The sequence below is a fragment of the Dasypus novemcinctus genome, chromosome X (genome assembly GCF_030445035.2).
Source record: "Dasypus novemcinctus isolate mDasNov1 chromosome X, mDasNov1.1.hap2, whole genome shotgun sequence".
Taxonomy (NCBI): domain Eukaryota; kingdom Metazoa; phylum Chordata; class Mammalia; order Cingulata; family Dasypodidae; genus Dasypus; species Dasypus novemcinctus.
The window spans coordinates 70,469,810-70,489,336 of NC_080704.1; the positions used below are offsets into that span (position 1 = coordinate 70,469,810).

At 48.3% G+C, this 19,527-nt stretch overlaps 2 protein-coding genes across 14 annotated transcripts in view; both read left to right on the top strand.

Moving 5' to 3' along the window:
* ZC3H12B (zinc finger CCCH-type containing 12B) overlaps positions 1-19,527 on the top strand; it is a 786,782-nt gene that overhangs the window by 71,393 nt on the left and 695,862 nt on the right. The gene's annotated exons all lie outside the window — the stretch shown is intronic.
* Positions 12,265-13,401, top strand: LOC139437990 (uncharacterized). Its single transcript, XM_071212968.1, has 2 exons — positions 12,265-12,832; positions 13,304-13,401. The coding sequence occupies exons 1-2, from the start codon at positions 12,265-12,267 to the stop codon at positions 13,399-13,401; spliced, it is 666 nt and encodes a 221-aa protein (XP_071069069.1).

The following is a 19,527-nucleotide window of genomic DNA, read 5'->3' on the forward strand; positions in this document are numbered from 1 at the left end:
AGTAGTCTCTTAGCCATATAAACTCCTTTGTCTTTACCATTTCCCTCTTTTATTCAAGGTCTTTTGCTAGTTACATCACCTGTTAGTAATTGGTAGTATTGCCTGTGTGCCAGGGAGGCTCATGCCCAGAAATCATGTCCCATGCTGGGGAGAAGGTAATGCATTTACATGCTGAATTTGGCTTAGAGAGTGGCCACATTTGAGTGACATGGAAGTTCTCAGGAGGTAACTCTTAGGCACCCTGCAGCTGTAGACCTTGTTGCAATTTGAGACAAACAGGCTCACAAGTATAGTCATCCGTATCATTGACTCATCATTGGACTATCCTTTTTCACTGGTCTTTGCCCTTGTGCTTGGGGATCAATTCTGTTCTTTTGGGGATTGTGTCAGAGCTCTCCTACTAGGAATTCAGTGTTCCCTCAGTTGTCATTTGTAAGTGTAACTATTATAAAATACCCAATGAATATCTGAACATTTTTATATGCCCTATATACATGCCCTGGATAACTCCCTCCCAACCATGTGTCCTCCATCAATAGCACCCTATAGTTGAACCACTCTCTTGTCCAAAACTTATTCAAAAATGAAGCCTAATATTTTGGAAAATTCAATTAGTAGTAAAATGAAATAATAATGGTAGATTTAAAGATTAGAAATAGAACATTTACTAATTTAGAAAAAACTATCATTAAGTAAAAAATGAATTGTGGTTTTAAAAAATGAAAAATATCATAAAACTTTGTTTTTTCACATTTTGCCTTTTATCACTGTAATAGATGTTGCCCTGTATGTACAGTGGCAAGGCAGTTTCTTTCATTCCTTTCTCAGTGTCTACATCCTTTTTTTAATGCTCATCAACGGATGAATGGATAAACAAAATGTGGCATATACATATAATGGAAAACTACTCGCCATAATTTTTGAATGCCAGCTTTACTGGCTATAGTAATTTTGGCTGGAAATTGTTTTATTTTAGTACCTTTGCTATGTCCTACTACTGCCTTCTTGACTCGATGGTTTCAGATAAGAAATCAGCACTTAATCTTATTAAGCTTCCCTTGTATGTGATGATTCCTTTTTCTCTTTCTGCCCTCAGTATCTTCTCTTTGTCTTGAGCATTGGATACTTTGACAAGTATATGTATTTGGGTAAGCCTGTTTGGTTTTGTATTGTTTGGGGTGCATTGTGCTTCCTGGACATGTACATTCATCTCATTCAATAGGTTTGGGAAGCTTTCAGCCATTATTTCCTCCAACATCCCTTCTTTCTCTTTCCCTTCTACTCTCCTGGTGTGCCAATATTGTGTATGTTTGTGCATTTTGTGTTGTCATTCAAATCCCTATGTCCCTACTGGATTTTTTCTGTTTTTTTTTTAATCTATCAATTCTAATATCTATTTGATTTCAGATGTACTGTCTTCCACAACTCTTATTCTTTCCTCTGCCTCTACAAATCTGTTTTTTGCTGAGAGTGTATTTTTGATTTCTTGAATTGTGCCATTCATCACCATCATATCCATTATTTTTTAAATTATTTTTTATTTTTAGTTAATTTATATCAAGGTATATCACTCATACATAAACAATAAGTATATAATAATAGTTGTGCACTTACAAAACAAACACTTATAACATCATACAGGACTCTCATAACTCACCCTACCACCAATAACTTGCATTGTTGTTAAATATTTTTAACTGATTGAAGATCATTGTCAAAGTATTACTAATCAAAGTATTTTCCCCAAATCAATCCTATTATAATCTTTATATCATTTATATATGAACATACATAATTAAGTGTATAGTAAAAGTTATGAACTTACAAAGCAAACATGCAGCATCATACAGTGCTCCAAAACATCAACCCTCCTCCAATACTTTGCATTGTCATGAGATGTTTGTTACAAATTATGAAATATTGTCAAAATCCTACTACTAATCATAGTGCTTATCTTGCATTTGGTGTGTTTTACCCCCAACCCACCCTATTATTTTTTAAATATATTTTTTATGAAGGATGTTGTAAACTTATAAAATAATCATGCACATGTGCAGAATTTTGAAACAACACCCCTCCATCAACACACCACACTGTGGTGGAACATTTGTTACTGATAAGATAATATTATCTGATTTTTTACCATGTCCATAGTGTACATTTGGCTCACATTTTCCATACTGCCTCATTACCAACACAGTACATATTTTGAATAGATGCAAGAATATTATATTACTACTAACCACAGTCCATATGTCACTCCAGCTGTATTTTTCCCATGCTTCTCCACATTCCCAACACCCTGCAGTAGTGATGAACATTTGCTCTAGCTCACAAAACATCCATTATCTTTCTGGGTATGTTTAAAAATTTCTTCAGTATGTTGTCCAAGTGTTTTGTTTTGTTTTAATATTCTTAATCTCTTCCTTCACTTCATTAAGTTGGCCCATGATATTTGTTTGGAGAGCTTTGGTTAGTTGTTTGATGTTCTCCTCCTCTTCCTGATTTTTAGCTTGTTCATTGGACTGGGCCATGTCTTCCGATTATTAGTATTCTTTGTAATTTTTCATTGCAGTGTGGTCATAATTTTACCTTGATGGGTTTGTTCAGTTGATTAGCTTCTCCCTCTATTCTTGGGTTTTATTTAGGTGCTGTTTTTGAGTGTCTGTTAAGTTTTCTTTTTGACACTTTGTTCTTATTCTATTTCCTTGTTGTTGTCATCTAGGTTCCCTGGAAGGAAAAAGAGTAGGGTCAGGGAAAGCAAAAGAAGTAAGAAAATAAAAATTATAATAGTATTACTCATAGTAAATTTTAGCAGAAGCACGATTTAAGACCTAGAAGAATGAATATTAAATTCATGTAAGCAGTGTAGACTTATAGGAATAAAAAAGTGGTGTATCTATAGCAAAATGGGAAACTAAATATGGAGAAGAATAGAGTATGAATTAAAAGGCCAGTGTGGTGAGGAGAGAGGGGAAGAGAAAAGAAAGGACAATAACAAAAAGAGTTAATAAAAATAGAAAACAAAATAGAAGTGTTAGAATTAAAAAGCCAGAAAAATTGGGGACTAAACACAGAGATTGAATGCAAGATCAACAACAGAATGTGAAATATTGAAAGATGTAGGAGGGAAATGGGATAGTGTTGGTAGCCAAAATCAGTACACACAAAAAGAGGAAATTCAGGGAGAGGAAATACAGGAAACAAAAAGCAAGTTGGCAGCACCTAATTGGAAAAAAAGTGGGGAGCTAACTAGGAAAGAAGAACAACAAAACAAAACAAAACAAAACAAAACAGAGAAGCCCTCAAGCAAGGAGTCCAAACATTAGAGAAAAACAGATATCATTCTTACACCCCTGTGGAACATGTCAGGTTGCTGATATTTATCAATTACCCTCCAGCTTTCTCACTGCAGGTTTTGAAGTGGGTTTTAGTGAGTAAACTAAGTTAAATTATGTAATAAAGTTAATCTTTTTTTTTAGGAAAACTAAGAGACCCAAGGGAAGCTAATACAAGGATAATGTCTAGGTTTTCCCTGTCTCAAAGTATCAGCTATATTTTTTTTGAAAAAAATGTTAGAAATTTATTTGCTGGTAAATGTGTATCAAGTGTCCCAATACAATAAGAGCAGTCTGCCATAATAAATTGTTTTGCCATAATACAGTAATCACTTCTTTAAATATTATGCTGAAACAATGGTAAATTTTCAATAATTTTATACACTTTTTGAGTATTCATATGAACTTTTTACTCATACAACTTTAATTAACAGAGAGTTAAAGAATTCCATTTAATTTTATAATACTTTTAACTTCTCTCTTTTTTCTGCTTTATTTTAATTTAAATGTTACATTAAAAATATATGAGGTCCCAAAAGAGACCCATGGGAGTTATGGTCATGGCTGATGGGGTTAACTACCAGGGCAGATGGCCCCTCTTTGGAAATGGTGTTTATGTGTGATGAATCTGGACTCAGATGGGATCTCCCTTCATAAGACTTTCATGCTAATGTGCTGGAGGTGCAGTTAATGTTGGGGTTTAAGATATATTTAGGGGATTTGAATCTCTGGACTGACAATGTGATAGCCAGATCCTGAGCCTCAACAGACTCCAGCACCTACAATCTGATTTATTGGACTTACCACACTAGGCTAAGATGGAGGTGAAGAAGGACAACCACCACACCATGGAGCCTAGAGTGATTACAACTGAAAATGGGAGGATTGCATCCAGCATCCAGGTGGAATCTGAGCCTCCTCTTGACATAAAGGTGCAATGGACACAACCAATCCAGTGTCCACATAGAAGAGGTGGCATTGGATTGGGAAAGTGGACATAATGGACAAAGGGTATGGGGAAAGGCAGGAAGAGATGAGAGGTGGAGGCATCTTCGGGACATGGAGCTACCCTGGATGGTGCTTCAGAGGTAATCACCGGACATTGTAAATCCTCACAGGGCCTACATGATGGAATAGAGGAGAGTATGGGCCATGATGTGAACCAATGTATATGAGGTGCAGAGGTGCCCAAAGATGTACTTACCAAATCCAATGGATGTGTCATGATGATGGGAACGAGTGTTGTTGGGGGGGGGGGAGAGGGGGGGGTGGGGGGGGTGGGGTTGAATGGGACCTCACATATATATTTTTAATGTAATATTATTACAAAGTCAATAAAAAATAAAAAAATTAAAAAAAAATATATATGAGGTCCCCATATACCCCCCACCCCACCCACACCACCCCTCCCACATGAACAAACTCTTCCATTATTTTGGCACATCCACTGCACCCGGCGAATACATTCTGGAGTACCACTGCAGCACGTGGCCAGTAGTCCACATTGTAGTCCACACTCTCCCCCTCTCCACCCAGTGGGCCTCTATAGGACACACAACGTCCAGCATCTGTCCCTGCAGCACCACCTAGGACAAATACAAATCCTGAAAATGCCCCCACACCATATCTCTTCTTCCCTCTCCTGACACTCAGCAACCACCATGGCCAACCTCTGCACATCACTACCACAATTTCTTCCCTTACTTATCACAATAGTTCCCCAGCAGAAACACCAGTAAGTCTACTCTAATCCATACTCTATTCCTCCATCTTGTGGACCTGGAATGGCTATGTCCAGTCCCCCTCTACATCAAGAGGGGTTTAGATGCCACATGGATGTTAGATGGAATTCTCCTGCTTGCAGCTGTAGGCACTCTTGGCTCCCTGGTGTGATGGTTGACCCTCTTCACCTCCCTGTCATCTGGCCATGGTAAGTCCAAGAAACCATAGGATAGGAGCTGCAAGTCTGCTGAGGCCCAGGGCCTGGCCATTACATGGACAGTTCAGAGATCCAGGTCTTCTGAGTATACAACCCAAATGCCAACCACAGGTCTGGTAAAAGTAACATAAGAGGCTGGTGTAGAAAGGTTATATCTGAGTCCAACTCCACCACTCAAGAACACAAACTCCAAATTAGGGCCAACTGACATGGTCCTGAACTCCAGAGCCATCTGCCTTGACCATAGAACCTGTGTGTCACTGCGGCCCTCAGGAGAAACAGCGACTGGGTTGCCATCTACCTTGGCTGTCTCTGGTACCCTGCTGAGGCATGCATAAGCATCACCCCTTGAACTTCCGACTTTTTTTGGAGACTCTTAGCCATATAAACTCACTTGTTCTTTCCATTTACCCCTTTTTATCCAAAGTCAAAAAGCAGTTTTTAACACTTGAAATTACATGTAGGCTGAGATATTCTGGTGGTTTGAGTTGACCTCTTTGTTCATGGTCTTTTTATAGTTACATCATCAGCTGGTGCTTGGTAGTAATCCCTCAGTGCCAGGGAGACTCATCCCCGAGAGTCATGTCCCATGCTGTGGAGAAGGCAATGCATCTACATGCTGAATTTGGCTTAGAGAGTGGCCATATTTGAGAAACATGGAGGCCCTCAGGAGGTAACTCTTAGGCACCCCACAGCTATAGGCCTAGTTCATATTTCAGAAACACAGACTCATAATCTGAGCCATCAGTATCAAGGGCCCATCGTTGGACGATCCATCTTTATTGGTCTTTGTCATTGCACTAGGGAGATTGTTGTTCCATTGGGGAATGTGATAGAGCTCCCCTGGTTGGGAAGTCAGCACTCTCTCATCTGTCGTTTCAAACTGAAACCACTATGAAAATATCCAAACCTTTCTATGTACCCTGTATCCATGCCCTAGAGAACTCTCTCCAAACTGCGTGCCCCCCACTAATGGCACCCCACACAAGTGCTCTTCCCCTGCCATAGATGGACCTCTCTGTAGTCCAAAATATTTTCAAAAAGGAAGCCCAATATATTGCCAGGTTCCATTAATAAAAAATGGAATAGAGTGATGTGTTTAAATGTTAGATATAGAATATACAGAAATTTAGAAAATTAAGTAAAGGAAAAATAAATTGGGGTATCAAAGCAATGAAAAAATGGAAAAGTGCGGCGGCTTGCTTGGTCGGTAGAGGTGGGGTCTGGCTGCGGACGAGGGGTCGGTCCAGCTCTGGACGAGGGGTCAGTCCCGCTTGGGACGAGGGGTCGGTCCCACTTGGGACGAGGGGTCGGTCCGGCAGCAGACGAGGGATTGGTCTCACAAGGGGTTGCGCGGTTCGGCTGACGGGGTCGCCCGGCGAAGCCGGCGACGAAGGGGTCGCCCGGAGAAGCAGGCGACGAAGGGGTCGCCCGGAGAAGCAGGCGACGAAGGGGTCGCCCGGAGAAGCAGGCAACGAACTGGGGACAAGGGAGGCCAGGCCCTTGTCGGGGGCTCTCAGGACTGGAGGGCGCACGGCAGAAGAACTACCGCGGAGACAAGGTAAACACGCAAGTCCACTTTACTGAGGGAGAGGCAACAGTTTTATAGGGGCTGGGGAAGGCTGATTGGTCGAAGCCACGCCCTGTTCTGATTGGTTGCCGGCGAAAGGTCAGTGGGCGGTACTGGATGGGGGAGGGGTGGTGGTTAGGGATTGGCTGTCGCTGTTGCTGGGGGAAGGGGCAGGGTTTAGGGATTGGTGGCTGCTGTTGCTGGGGTGGAGGGCAGACTTGAGTTTCCCGCCCACGCCTGGCTGTTGCTGCTGTCGGGGGAAGGGAAAAGGGAGGGCTGGATTTTTCCGCCCACACCTGGCTGTTGCTGCTGTCGGGGGAGGGGAAAAGGGCAGACTGGAATTTTCTGCCCTGCGCCTGCGCAGGGAGAAAGAAGGCATCGTGTGGCGCCATCCGGGAGGAGGGGTGGCTGCGGAAGCATGGCTGCCGAGAAGGGGAGACCCAGGGCACTCTGCGCCCATGCCGAGCTCCCTTCAGGGGTGGCGGTGAGTCCGACCAGCCACCCTATTATGGGGGCAGCGGCTTGGCCTACCGCAGCCGCTCCCCCGCCAGGCCAGCAAACCACGCTTCAGCCCGAGGGGTGACCGCATTTCCCCCTTCTTTTCAAATAAGAACCAGGATGGCAGCAGCAACAAGTAGCCGAGGCCCAAGAGGCAGTAAGCAATGAGGGAAGTGGGGCTGAAGAGGGAGGTGAGTATGACGGGGATATAAATGTACAATTTAGGGGGCGGTATCTTGCCATTGCAAGCAAGGGTGGCCAATGTCCAATTCTTGTTGATCTCGGCGGCTATAAGATCCATCTGTTGTTAAAAGTCCAGGATGACAGCGCGTTGCAGGTAGTTGATCTCTCCTTGGCAGCGAAGACATTGTAGGAGAGGATTACTTTTTCCTGCCAGAGGCTTACTGTCCAATTAAAAGGCTGATGGCTGGGGTTGGTGAGTGCAATGGGGAGTGTGAGGAAAAGAAGGGTGATGGTTTTGGACAAGAGGAGGCTTGGTGAAGTCATTATGGGAGGAAGATAAGGAGTAAAGCATAAAAGAGGATAATAAACAGAAAGGCGATGGAGAGTAGAATTCGTTGGCCGAGGTTCCAATCTTCTGGTGCGGTAGCAGCTAGACAGATGGTGGAAAATATTATCAAGAAAGCAAAGGTTATGAGGAAGAAATAAAGTATTAAAGGCTGTGGGGGAAGTGAGAAGATCATTTAGAGGATAGGGTTGAGAATGGTATGTTTAAGACAGAAGCTTTGTGGTTTGTAGGAGACTGCTTTATAAACGAAGGAGAATGAGGGCAGTAAATATAGTAACGATAGATAGGAAGATGACAGTGAGGAGGAGTCTTTGTTTAAGGTTCCAATCGTCCGGCGCAACAGTGGCTAGGCCGATAGCGAGGGGTGTTGCTAAATAGACAATGGCTGCAAAGACAAAATCATCTTCTGTTTCCTCAAAAATAACTTTTCTTTAAATACTTAGTAGCATGCAATATTAGAAACCGTTTCCTAAAAGCAAGTTGGTAGGGGAGCTTGGTTGCTGTTAATCTTTCCTGTTATAAAATTACCTTTTATTATTATTATCATCAATTCAGTTTTATATATATATATTTAAGAATGACCTTTTGGAATTAGCCATTTAATACCTTAATGTAAGCTATTGAAGATAAATTTTATCCTTACAGAACACATTCCCTTACGTAAAGTTATCACAATACCTTTTACACTTGCCGCATGCAAATTAAATTTCAAGAGTTTATGAAAAATTAGCCATCTTACTTTAGGACAAAATACGTCTTTTTGCAAAACTTATTACATTTCCGTTAGCATTTTTACAAACTTTTAACCTTTTTAATATTCATATAAGTTTTTCATTCTTTATATTATTATCCTGTGAAGAAAAATAAGTTATTCATTTTAATCTAGGCAAGAACAACTTTTTATGAAGACGTACAGTTAATTTTGTTAATTAAGACTTACAATTTTTTTAATTGTAGATATCTTATTAACATTTAAACTTATGTATTAATATAATAAACTTAAGTATTAATATAAGCGCTTATTTAATTTTTGGCCATTTGAATAGAGCTCTTTTAAAGATTTCCAGTAATTTATATTTACCATCCGGAGGTATCACAATATACGTTGACATTGAACGAACAGACAGACAAACAGAACAATTACAACACATTAACAGAAATATATAATTTATTTACAGTTGACTCATAATTCTTACTTTCTTGGTATAGCTGCTTTTAAATCTTTTTTTATATAGCATATCATAGATTATACCCTTCAAGATTTCTTGTGGACTTCATGTTGCCTGTAATAAGCCAGGAGGGAATCTTTTACCTTCCTGCTCCACAGCAAAAGTGACCCTATCTATAAGGCGAGTATAGGTGTCCGGGTCCCAGAGCCGACACGTGGTAAGCCACGGATTAAAGGGGAGAAAAAGGTCCCAATATACTTGAAGCTGTTTGAAAGAGATCTTACACCGGTGAGTGTCTAGGAGACCGGCGAGAGCCCGAACTTGTGGGGCTTGCTTAGCAGATAGGATGTTACCCATTGCTAATGGACTTTTGGAGCCGATAAGAAAAGGGGCCCTTACCTTGAGAGCGCGGCGATGGGAGCCGAGGTGCGCGGTGAGATGAGGGGTCGGAGCCGGTGGGGCTCCGACGGTGGTCGCAGGCCAAGAGAAGGCCCTGACGAGGGGAGGGCGGGACGATGAGCAGTGGAGCAAGGCAAATGGGAGCAAGCACGGAGGGGAGGAGGCAGAGGTGAAAGCAGGGGTGGAGGTGCTCAGGCACGCGCTCCTGAGAGTTTTATTGGCGCCTCTTAATCATAGCGGGTCGGTATAAGCCCCCGACATGGAAGGAGAAAGCCATCCAGCGATTCTCCCAGACCGCCGTGGATCATATGAGGTCACCAAGGTTCAGGAGCAGCAATGCAGAGCGAAAAGATAGGGGTGAGAAGAGAGGAGAGCGTAGGGCTATGGTAGGGTTACTTCAGACGTGCAAGCGCGTGTTCCCGAGAAATCCAAGGCTCCTCTTAATCATAGCGGGTCGGTATAAGCCCCCGACATGGAAGGAGAAAGCCATCCAGCGATTCTCCCAGACCGCCGTGGATCATATGAGGTAGCCAAGGCTCAGGTAGCAGCAATATTGCATGAGAGAAGTCCCAAGGTGAGAAGAGAGGAGGGCGTAGGGCTGTGGTAGGATTACTTCAGACGTGCAAGCGTGCACTCCCGAGAAATCCAAGGCTCCTCTTAATCATAGCGGGTCGGTATAAGCCCCCGACATGGAAGGAGAAAGCCATCCAGCGATTCTCCCAGACCGCCGTGGATCATATGAGGTAGCCAAGGCTCAGGTAGCAGCAATGTTGCACGAGAGAAGTCCCACGGTGAGAAGAGAGGAGGGGGGGGCGCCAGGTTATGGAGTGAGGCTGTGGTGGAGTTGCCTTGCCCCACGTTGTGCTGTGGTGGGGTTGCTTTGCCCCACGTTGGGCGCCAGCTGCGGCGGCTTGCTCAGTCGGTGGCGGTAGGGGTGCTCTGCCCCACGTTGGGCGCCAGCTGCGGCGGCTTGCTCAGTCGGTGGCGGTAGGGGTGCTCTGCCCCACGTTGGGCGCCAGCTGCGGCGGCTTGCTCGGTCGGTAGGCGTGGGGTCTGGCTGCGGACGAGGGGTCGGTCCAGCTCTGGACGAGGGGTCAGTCCCGCTTGGGACGAGGGGTAGGTCCCACTTGGGACGAGGGGTCGGTCCGGCAGCAGACGAGGGATCGATCTCACAAGGGGTTGCGCGGTTCGGCTGACGGGGTCGCCCGGCGAAGCCGGCGACGAAGGGGTCGCCCGGAGAAGCAGGCGACGAAGGGGTCGCCCGGAGAAGCAGGCGACGAAGGGGTCGCCCGGAGAAGCAGGCAACGAACTGGGGACAAGGGAGGCCAGGCCCTTGTCGGGGGCTCTCAGGACTGGAGGGCGCACGGCAGAAGAACTACCGCGGAGACAAGGTAAACACGCAAGTCCACTTTACTGAGGGAGAGGCAACAGTTTTATAGGGGCTGGGGAAGGCTGATTGGTCGAAGCCACGCCCTGTTCTGATTGGTTGCCGGCGAAAGGTCAGTGGGCGGTACTGGATGGGGGAGGGGTGGTGGTTAGGGATTGGCTGTCGCTGTTGCTGGGGGAAGGGGCAGGGTTTAGGGATTGGTGGCTGCTGTTGCTGGGGTAGAGGGCAGACTTGAGTTTCCCGCCCACGCCTGGCTGTTGCTGCTGTCGGGGGAGGGGAAAAGGGCAGACTGGAATTTTCTGCCCTGCGCCTGCGCAGGGAGAAAGAAGGCATCGTGTGGCGCCATCCGGGAGGAGGGGTGGCCGCGGAAGCATGGCTGCCGAGAAGGGGAGACCCGAGGGCACTCTGCGCCCATGCCGAGCTCCCTTCAGGGGTGGCGGTGAGTCCGACCAGCCACCCTATTATGGGGGCAGCGGCTTGGCCTACCGCGGCCGCTCCCCCGCCAGGCCAGCAAACCACGCTTCAGCCCGAGGGGTGACCGCAGAAAAGTTTTGTTTTTGACATTTTGACTTTCATCACTGCTACAGGTGTTGCCCTGTATGTACAGTGGAAAGGCAATTTGTTCCATTTCTGCCTCAGTGTCTACCACCTTCCTTTCTTTTTTTCTGATTATTAAGTTTCTCTTGACATAAGTGTTGCTGCCTTTCTCCGCCCCTCCTCCCCTTTCAGCCCCCGCCGCCCTTCCCGCCAGTCCCGCCCATATTGCCAACCTACAATCTGCCCTCTTCCCCAGTAACTGCTTACCTCAGGTCTATCCATCAGCTTCAGCCTGTCCACAGCCACCCCTTAGCCAACCCTCCCTTCATCACGCCCCTCCCTCTACCTACCCCTATATAGCTAAGTGTACTTCCGTAATAAAGCACACCTGTTCATGCGCTCAAGCGGTCTCCGTGGTTTTTGCCCAACCGCGCGTCCCCCCACACCTGGAGAACCTGTGCTCCCTCTTGGGGCACCCCCCACCGGTGGTTCGGCAGGAGCAAGCCCCCCCGACTCTTGGGCCTGAGCGAGGACGAAACCCCCACGCTCTGCAACAACTGGCGCCCAAAGTGGCAGCTCCTCCCCCAGCCCCTCTCTGCTGCTGCTGCTGCTGTGATCGTCCTCCTCTCCAGGTAGGGACCCCTCGCCCGGATGAGCCCCAAGGGACCCCTCGCTGTCGTCCCGTCCCTATCCTGTCATGGGCGCCTCTTTGTCATTGTGTCAGGCGCCGCAAGTCAGGGCCCTTGCTGCCCTGCTCGATGCCAATGGAGTCTGCGTCTCCTTGCGGCAGCTCCAAAAGTACTGGGATCTCTTGCTCCCCTTTAATCCGTGGCTCACCACCTGCCAACTCTGGAGCCCGGACACATACACGCGACTCATAGATCGAGTCACCTCCGCCATGGAGCATGAGAAACACACCTTCCCAGCAGGCCTCTTACCCATTCCCGTTGCCATTCGCGCCTGTCTCCTTGGCGCTCCGACCGAAGCCGTTTATGAAGCTTCTCCCAAACGGCCTCTAGACTGTGATCCCGATGAGCCTGCCGACATTGACTCTCTGTCTAACCAACTTGCTGCCGCTCTCGAGCGCGAACCTCCCGGCCCAAGCTCCCTGCAGCAGACAGAAACCACTCCTGCCGCTCCCCAAGATGGTGGACTTCCGCCTTCTTCCCCAACTTCTGCCCCAGATGGCGCGCATCCGGCTTCTTCTTCGCTGGTGTCCTCTTCCCGCCTCTACCCGCCTCTTCCTGCCCAGTCAACATCCGGTTCAGGCCCAGAAACTGCGTGGTCGCCATCTTCCACTAAACCGGAAGCACCCCTGGAGCCATCTTGTCCGCTGCCAGATGTCGCAGCTTCGCCATCTGGGCCGGTGCCCGGAAGAGTCCTGCCGCCATTTTGTTGTTGCCCAGAAGCCGCTAAGCCACCATTTTCTCACCCGTGTTCCGCTTATCCCTTGCCGCCGCCGTACGGTAATAGCCCTTCACCTGCCTTGGCTGCTCCATCGGCCCCCGGTGCCACGCCTCCTCAAACCCCTCAGCTGTATCCGCTAAATCCGCAGCCCACGCCGCAGGGACCCCAAACTTGGCTACCCTTTACAGCGGAAGAGGTCAGAACCCTCCGCAAAGCTGTAAAGGAAGACGGGATTGGCAGCCCTTATGCGCAGCAACTACTTGAGGAGTTATGGACCCAACTCGTTCTCCCATATGACTGGATTGCACTAGCCCATGCCATCCTGATGCCGGGTCAATTTATTGAATGGCGCGCCCATTATCAAGCGGCTGTTGACCGGCAAATCGTGGAGAATGCCCAGGCCGGCGTCCTCGATCCCTCCGATGCATACACGGGCACCAACAATTATGCAAACCCTCATTCTTATCTCGAAATTGACCCAGGGTTTTGGCACCGGGTAAAGGTCCTCGTCCAGTGGTCATTCTCTCTAGTTTCCACCAAGCAGCCCACCAAGCTCGCGCAGCTGCTTCAGGACTCCAATGAGACCTTCCCAGCATTTGTTGTCCGCGTCCTGGAAGCCTGTCAGTGAAAGATTTCCAGCGAGGATGCCCAGTTTGCGCTGGCCAAAGAACTTATCATAGACGGGTGCCTCGCGCCTTTCTGGGCCGTGGTCCTTCCCATACGCAACAAAGCTCTGCACGAATGGGTCCTTGCTTGCTGTGATGTCGACCCACAAGTCAAAACACTCACCGCTGCCTTTGCCTCTGCCATGGCTGTTTCATCTGCCCCCACTTCTGTCTGCTTTCGGTGCGGCCAGCCCAGCCACTTCGTCCGCAAGTGCTCCCAGCCAGGCCCAGCGCCTCGCTCAGACCCGCTGATGCGACAGCCAAGGGGCCCTTCTACGCCGTGTCCGCGTTGTGGGAAAGGATATCACTGGGCCCGCGACTGCCGTTCCACCCAAGGTTCCCAGCAGTCTTTAAACTTCCAGCGGGGCAGGCCTCAGCCCCACCCCCAAGAGGACCCCAGAAAAATTCCCAAGCCATAATGTGGACAATGCCCATCACACGCCGCCAAAAACCTTCACTGGAGCTCAAAATCAATGGGCAATGGCTCGATGGGCTCCTGGATTCCGGCGCTGAAGTCTCCTGTGTTCCCTTCGAAATCACTGCATTCAATCACTGGCCCCTCGAAACTGGCCCTCAAGTCATCGGCGCCACAGGAGCCGCTGCCTCCTGGAAAACATCCCAGCCTCTGCATTGGAGCGACCGAGAAGGCCACGAAGGCCAAATTCGTCCACTCATCCTTTCGTCAGTCCAGACCATCTTATGGGGGAGAGATGTTCTCAGCCAGCTAAAGGCCCGAATCACCACAGAAGCCTTCTCAGCTGCGCTGCCCCCCCCCCCCTTCTAGGGGCCACGCTCCCATCTCAAAACCTGACCCTATCCCTCTGGAATGGGACACAGAGGAGCCCATCTCCTCTGGGTGGAGCAGTGGCCCTTGCCAGCTCACAAATTGCAGGCTCTCTCTGCCCTCGTCAAAGAGCAGCTACAAGCAGGGCATATAGAGCCATCCACTAGTCCCTACAATTCACCGGTCTTTGTCATTAGCAAAAAGAACACCAGCAAATATCGCCTTCTCCACGACCTCCGTGAGATCAACAAACATATTAAGCCAATGGGATCACCTCAACCAGGATGCCCGCATCCCACCACAGTCCCCCAGCATTTTCATGCGGCAACCATTGACATCAAGGACTGCTTTTTCTCTATTCCTCTTCACCCCTGGGACTGTCTGAGATTCGCGTTCACGGTTCCACGCATCAACAACCAAGGCGCAGCTCAGCAATTTCAATGGTGAGTATTGCCTCAAGGCATGCGCAACAGCCCGACTATGTGCCAACTGTATGTCAACCATGCTGTTGAGCCGCTGCGCTCCAAGTTCAATCCGGAGCACACATACATTCTCCACTACATGGACGACCTCCTTTTAGCAGCAAGCTCCAGTGCGCTCCTCAATGATCTGCTCTCGGCAATAATAACAAACCTCTCCAGCCTCGGGCTTACTGTGCAGTCTGACAAAATAAACCTCCAGCCTCCTTTCCAATTTTTAGGCTTTCATTTTCATCAGCTTATCCAGCCCACAAGCCCAAAAATCCACCTCTCTCCGAAGATGACATTAACTGAGCTCCAACAGCTCTGCGGGCAAATCAATTGGCTTCGCTCGGCGCTTCCCATCACAACAGCGCAAATGCAGCCTCTCTTCGAGCTTTTGCAGACAAGGGACAGCCCTCCAACGGTGACCACTCGCAGCATCATCATCACTCCAGAGGCTCGAGAAGCTGTCCAACAAGTCAGCGCTGCCCTGCAACAGTGTCGCCTGGAGCGGTTCTCCCCCACCCTTCCAATCTTGGCTTTAGTTCTGCCAACGCCAATCACTCCCACAGGTCTCTTGTGGCAAGATGGCCCTCTCCTTTTTCTGCATACGTCAAAGAGCAAACTCCCGAAAATCTGCCCTTTCATAAGAGCCTGGATCACGTTGGCCACTGACTTAGTACTTCTCTCCATACAAACGTATGGCATCCCGCCACACACTATTGTTTGGCGTTTAGATGCCAAGGAAGTTACCTCCCTCATCATGAACAATGCCCAAATGCAGAGCCTGGTAGAGCTCTTTCGCGGCTCCTTTGACAACCACTATCCTCATCACCGATTGCTGCAGGGAATGTCTTAATTGGCGTTTTCCAACCTGTTCCATCCATTGCCCGCACGGAACCCGATCCCTTCTGCTATCACTGCCTTCACAGATGCCTCAAAAACTGCGTTTGCTGCCATCATATACACTCCTGAGAATCCTGAGCCACGGCAACTGCTGTTCGCAAATGACTCTTCTGTTCAAGTGGGCGAGCTTCTAGCTGTCGCTGCAGTCCTCAATCTCCACCCAGACCAGCCTCTCAACATCTTTACTGACAGCCTATACACTCTTCAGGTGTGTCGCAGCCTCCCGCTTGCTACTTTCCTACCAGGTGACTCAAACATCGATCGGGTGCTCGCCTTCGTACAGCGACTGCTTGAGGCGAGGCAGCAGCCCTGGTTCATTGCTCATATCAGAAGCCACTCTGGCCTACCAGGACCGCTGGCTCAAGGGAATGACCTCGCTGATGCTTCTGTGTCCAGCCACCAGGTAAACCCAGTCCTCCTCCATGAAAGCCCTGCCGATGGGCCGCGACTTGGAGACTTTGTTAATCAAACCAAGCTCCTGCATTCCCAATTCCACTTCTCCACGCGGTCCATCCGGAAGCTCTTCCCCGACCTACCCATTGAAACTTGCAAACACCTTGTGCGCGCGTGCCGGACTTGCGCGCCATTGTTGCCACTTGGGCCTTTGCAGCCTCAGGGTGTTAACCCCCGCGGCCTCCGCCCCAACTCAAGGTGGCAATTAGATGTCACTCATGTCAGCGCCTTTGGCCACCTCAAATATCTTCATGTAGCAATTGACACCTTTTCGCATCTGTGCTATGCAGTCCCTCTTGTGGGAGAAAGTGCTAAACACTGCGTCCAGGCGCTTCGCCAAGCTATTTTGTTCATGGGAATTCCATGGGATCTCAAGACAGGCAACGGACCAGCATATCGCAGTGCCGCCTTCGCCAGCTTCGTGCAGATGTATCACATCACACATCATTTTGGCATTCCATACAATCCACAGGGGCAAGAAATCGTCGAGTGCACTCACCAACAGCTCAAGCTACTCATTCAAAAAGAAAGGGCCTCCTCTCCCCACAAGGCCCCCGCCGACGTCGTGACTGCCTGCCTCATTCATCACAATCTCCTAACCTTCGATGACCGTGGACTCTCCCCTACCCATAAGCACTGGGGACCCATGTGGCAGCCCTCGCAAGTTCCCCTTGTCCATTGGAAAGACCCTGCCACAAATCGTTGGCAAGATCCAGCTCCCCTCCTAGCACAGGGGAGGGGCTTTGCTTGCGTCTTTCCAGATTCTGAGCCACAGCCGCTCTGGGTTCCTGGGTGTTGCATTCGGCCCGCCACTGACCCACTAGTTCCACCAAACGATCAGCACCCTATGCCTTCGGTGAGAGATAACATTGACAGTGGATACGGCCCAGAGGTTGCCCCGTTCACCCGGATCCAGCACCAGCCATCATCAAGGAACGCCCCTTCTTAAAACGTTTCAGACCCTTACCCCGCTCTCCTTACCCCCTTCATGCTGCCCGCTCGCCAAGTGTGGAGAGCGAGGAGTTTTCTCCACAGATGCCGCACCGTCAGATGATGCCTCTACACAGCCTCGCAGCCGTTCTCTTCGTCCTGGCTTCCCTCGCTCTCCCAGCCGCTGCCAACCCGAGTCACCAGCCCTTCAATTGGACCCTCTCCCTCTGGCAACAAAAAAGGCTCCTTGCCTCGAACGTAACCGCCTCTGCCCCCTCTTTCACAACTGATGTTGCCAACCTCACTGGACGCACGAACCTTCCGTCTTATGAGTGGGGGGGACACAACCCCACTGCCACAGGTTTCTCCACCTACTCCAGACTGCACGCCTATAGCTTCTTGTCTTCCTCTCCTTACTTCTCCCCAACTACTCCTCCCCCTCGGGCGAGGGTTACAGGGGCATCACAGGCCCGTTTCGCTGGCACATGCATCCTGGCCAGATGCTATGTCGTCCACTCACGGCCGGCCAGTCCTCGTGGTCTCCCCCCACCCCTCATCCTATTCCAGTACCCGTCCTTATAACCTCCTTTTCCTCCTCCTCCTCATAATCCTTGTCTTTTGTTGCTGCGCACGCCGAGTTATTCACACCCACAGTGCGCACCAAAACTTGTTGCCTCTATTTCTTTTTAAAACAAAAGGAGCAATTGTTGCCGCCTTTCTCCGCCCCTCCTCCCCTTTCAGCCCCCGCCACCCTTCCTGCCAGTCCCGCCCATGTTGCCAACCTACAATCTGCCCTCTTCCCCAGTAACTGCTTACCTCACGTCTATCCATCAGCTTCAGCCTGTCCACAGCTGCCCCTTAGCCAACCCTCCCTTCATCACGCCCCTCCCTCTACCCACCCCTATATAGCTAAGTGTACTTCCATAATAAAGCAGACCTGTTCTTGCGCTCAAGCGGTCTCCGTGGTTTTTGCCCAACCGCGCGTCCCCCACGCCTGGAGAACCGGTGCTCCCTCTTGGGGCACCCCCCCGCCGGTGGTTCGGCAGGAGCAAGCCCCCCTGACTCTTGGGCCTGAGCGAGGATGAAACCCCCACGCTCTGCAACAATAAGTTTTAGGTCAAAGTAATTCACATATAAAATATATGGTACTCCCACATATCCAACATCAAACCCTTTGTCCCTTCCCCAACAGTGATCTTTTTACATGTTCATATTATATTTGCTGCAGCTCCTGTACAGATACTGAAATGATAGTTTCAATCATGGTTCCATTTGAGTTTACATCATGGTTTATATTTTTGACTATACAATTTTCTAAATTTTTAGTTATCTTATGTTTTACATTATGGTTTACATTTTAGCCTATAGAATTTTATACATTTTTGGTGTAATTTAACATGACCTATATCCATCATGGCATGATCTTTTGGAACACTTCCATTGCCCCACAGTTACCCTGATTCCATGTGTTCAACACCTCTTTCCCCCTTCCCTCAGTGCCCACCATGACAATCAATCTTCATTATCTGAGGAACCATATTCAGAGATACATGCAGCAGTGTTGAGGGCCTGACATGCTCAACTGCCCTAAAGCATTGGGAGACACCGATTTTCTCATGAGATACAATTCCCTCTGTTTGAGAACAACAGTCCTCCCCAGGATGTAGGTATATCTTCACTCTCATTATGTGGCTCTCCGCCCAGTGATATAATCCACTATGACAAAATGAACACTCACACACTCCCCAGAACCTTGCCCTGTGTCAGATGCCCCCCCCCCGCCTTAAGCATCCCAAACAGGCAACCTTCCATATTACATTCTCTAAACAGTTTTCTCTGCACACAATTTCAAACACATACCTGATAATTCCCCATAATCAAATATTCCCCTCACCCTCTCTCCAATTTCTTGGGAAATATGACTCAACCTCCCAACCCTAGCACCCCTAAAGCCCACGGAGCCCCAGCCAATGTTATCTCTATGCCCCCATTTTATCCCTTCCCTCTACAAATACTTACCTCCAGCTTATCATAGATTTCACCCAAATAGCTCTCAGCTCAAAACCTTCCTTTACACTCCAACTACCTTAAAGTTTATCATCCAGTCACTAGCTCTCTGAGACAGCTTGGTTTAATTAATTCATATCAGAGGGGTCATGTAGAATTTGTCCTTCAATACCTGGGTTACTTCACTCAACATACGGTTCTCAAGATTCATCCATGTTATCACATGTGTCTGTACTGTATTTGTTCATATAGCTGAGTAGTATTTCAATATATGTATGTACCACATTTCATTTATCCATTCATCTGTTGATGGGCATTTGGGTTGATTCCAACTTTAGGCAATAGTGAATAGTGCAGCTATGAACATTGGTGTGCATATATCAGTTTGTGTCCTTGTTTTCAGATCTGGTGTGTATATACCCAGCAGTGGAATTGCTGGGTCACGTGGCAAATCTATAGCTAGTTTTTTGAGAAACCGCAAACTGTCCTCCAGAATGGCTGGATCCTTCTGCATTCCCACCAGCAGTTGATGAGTGTTCTCATTCCTC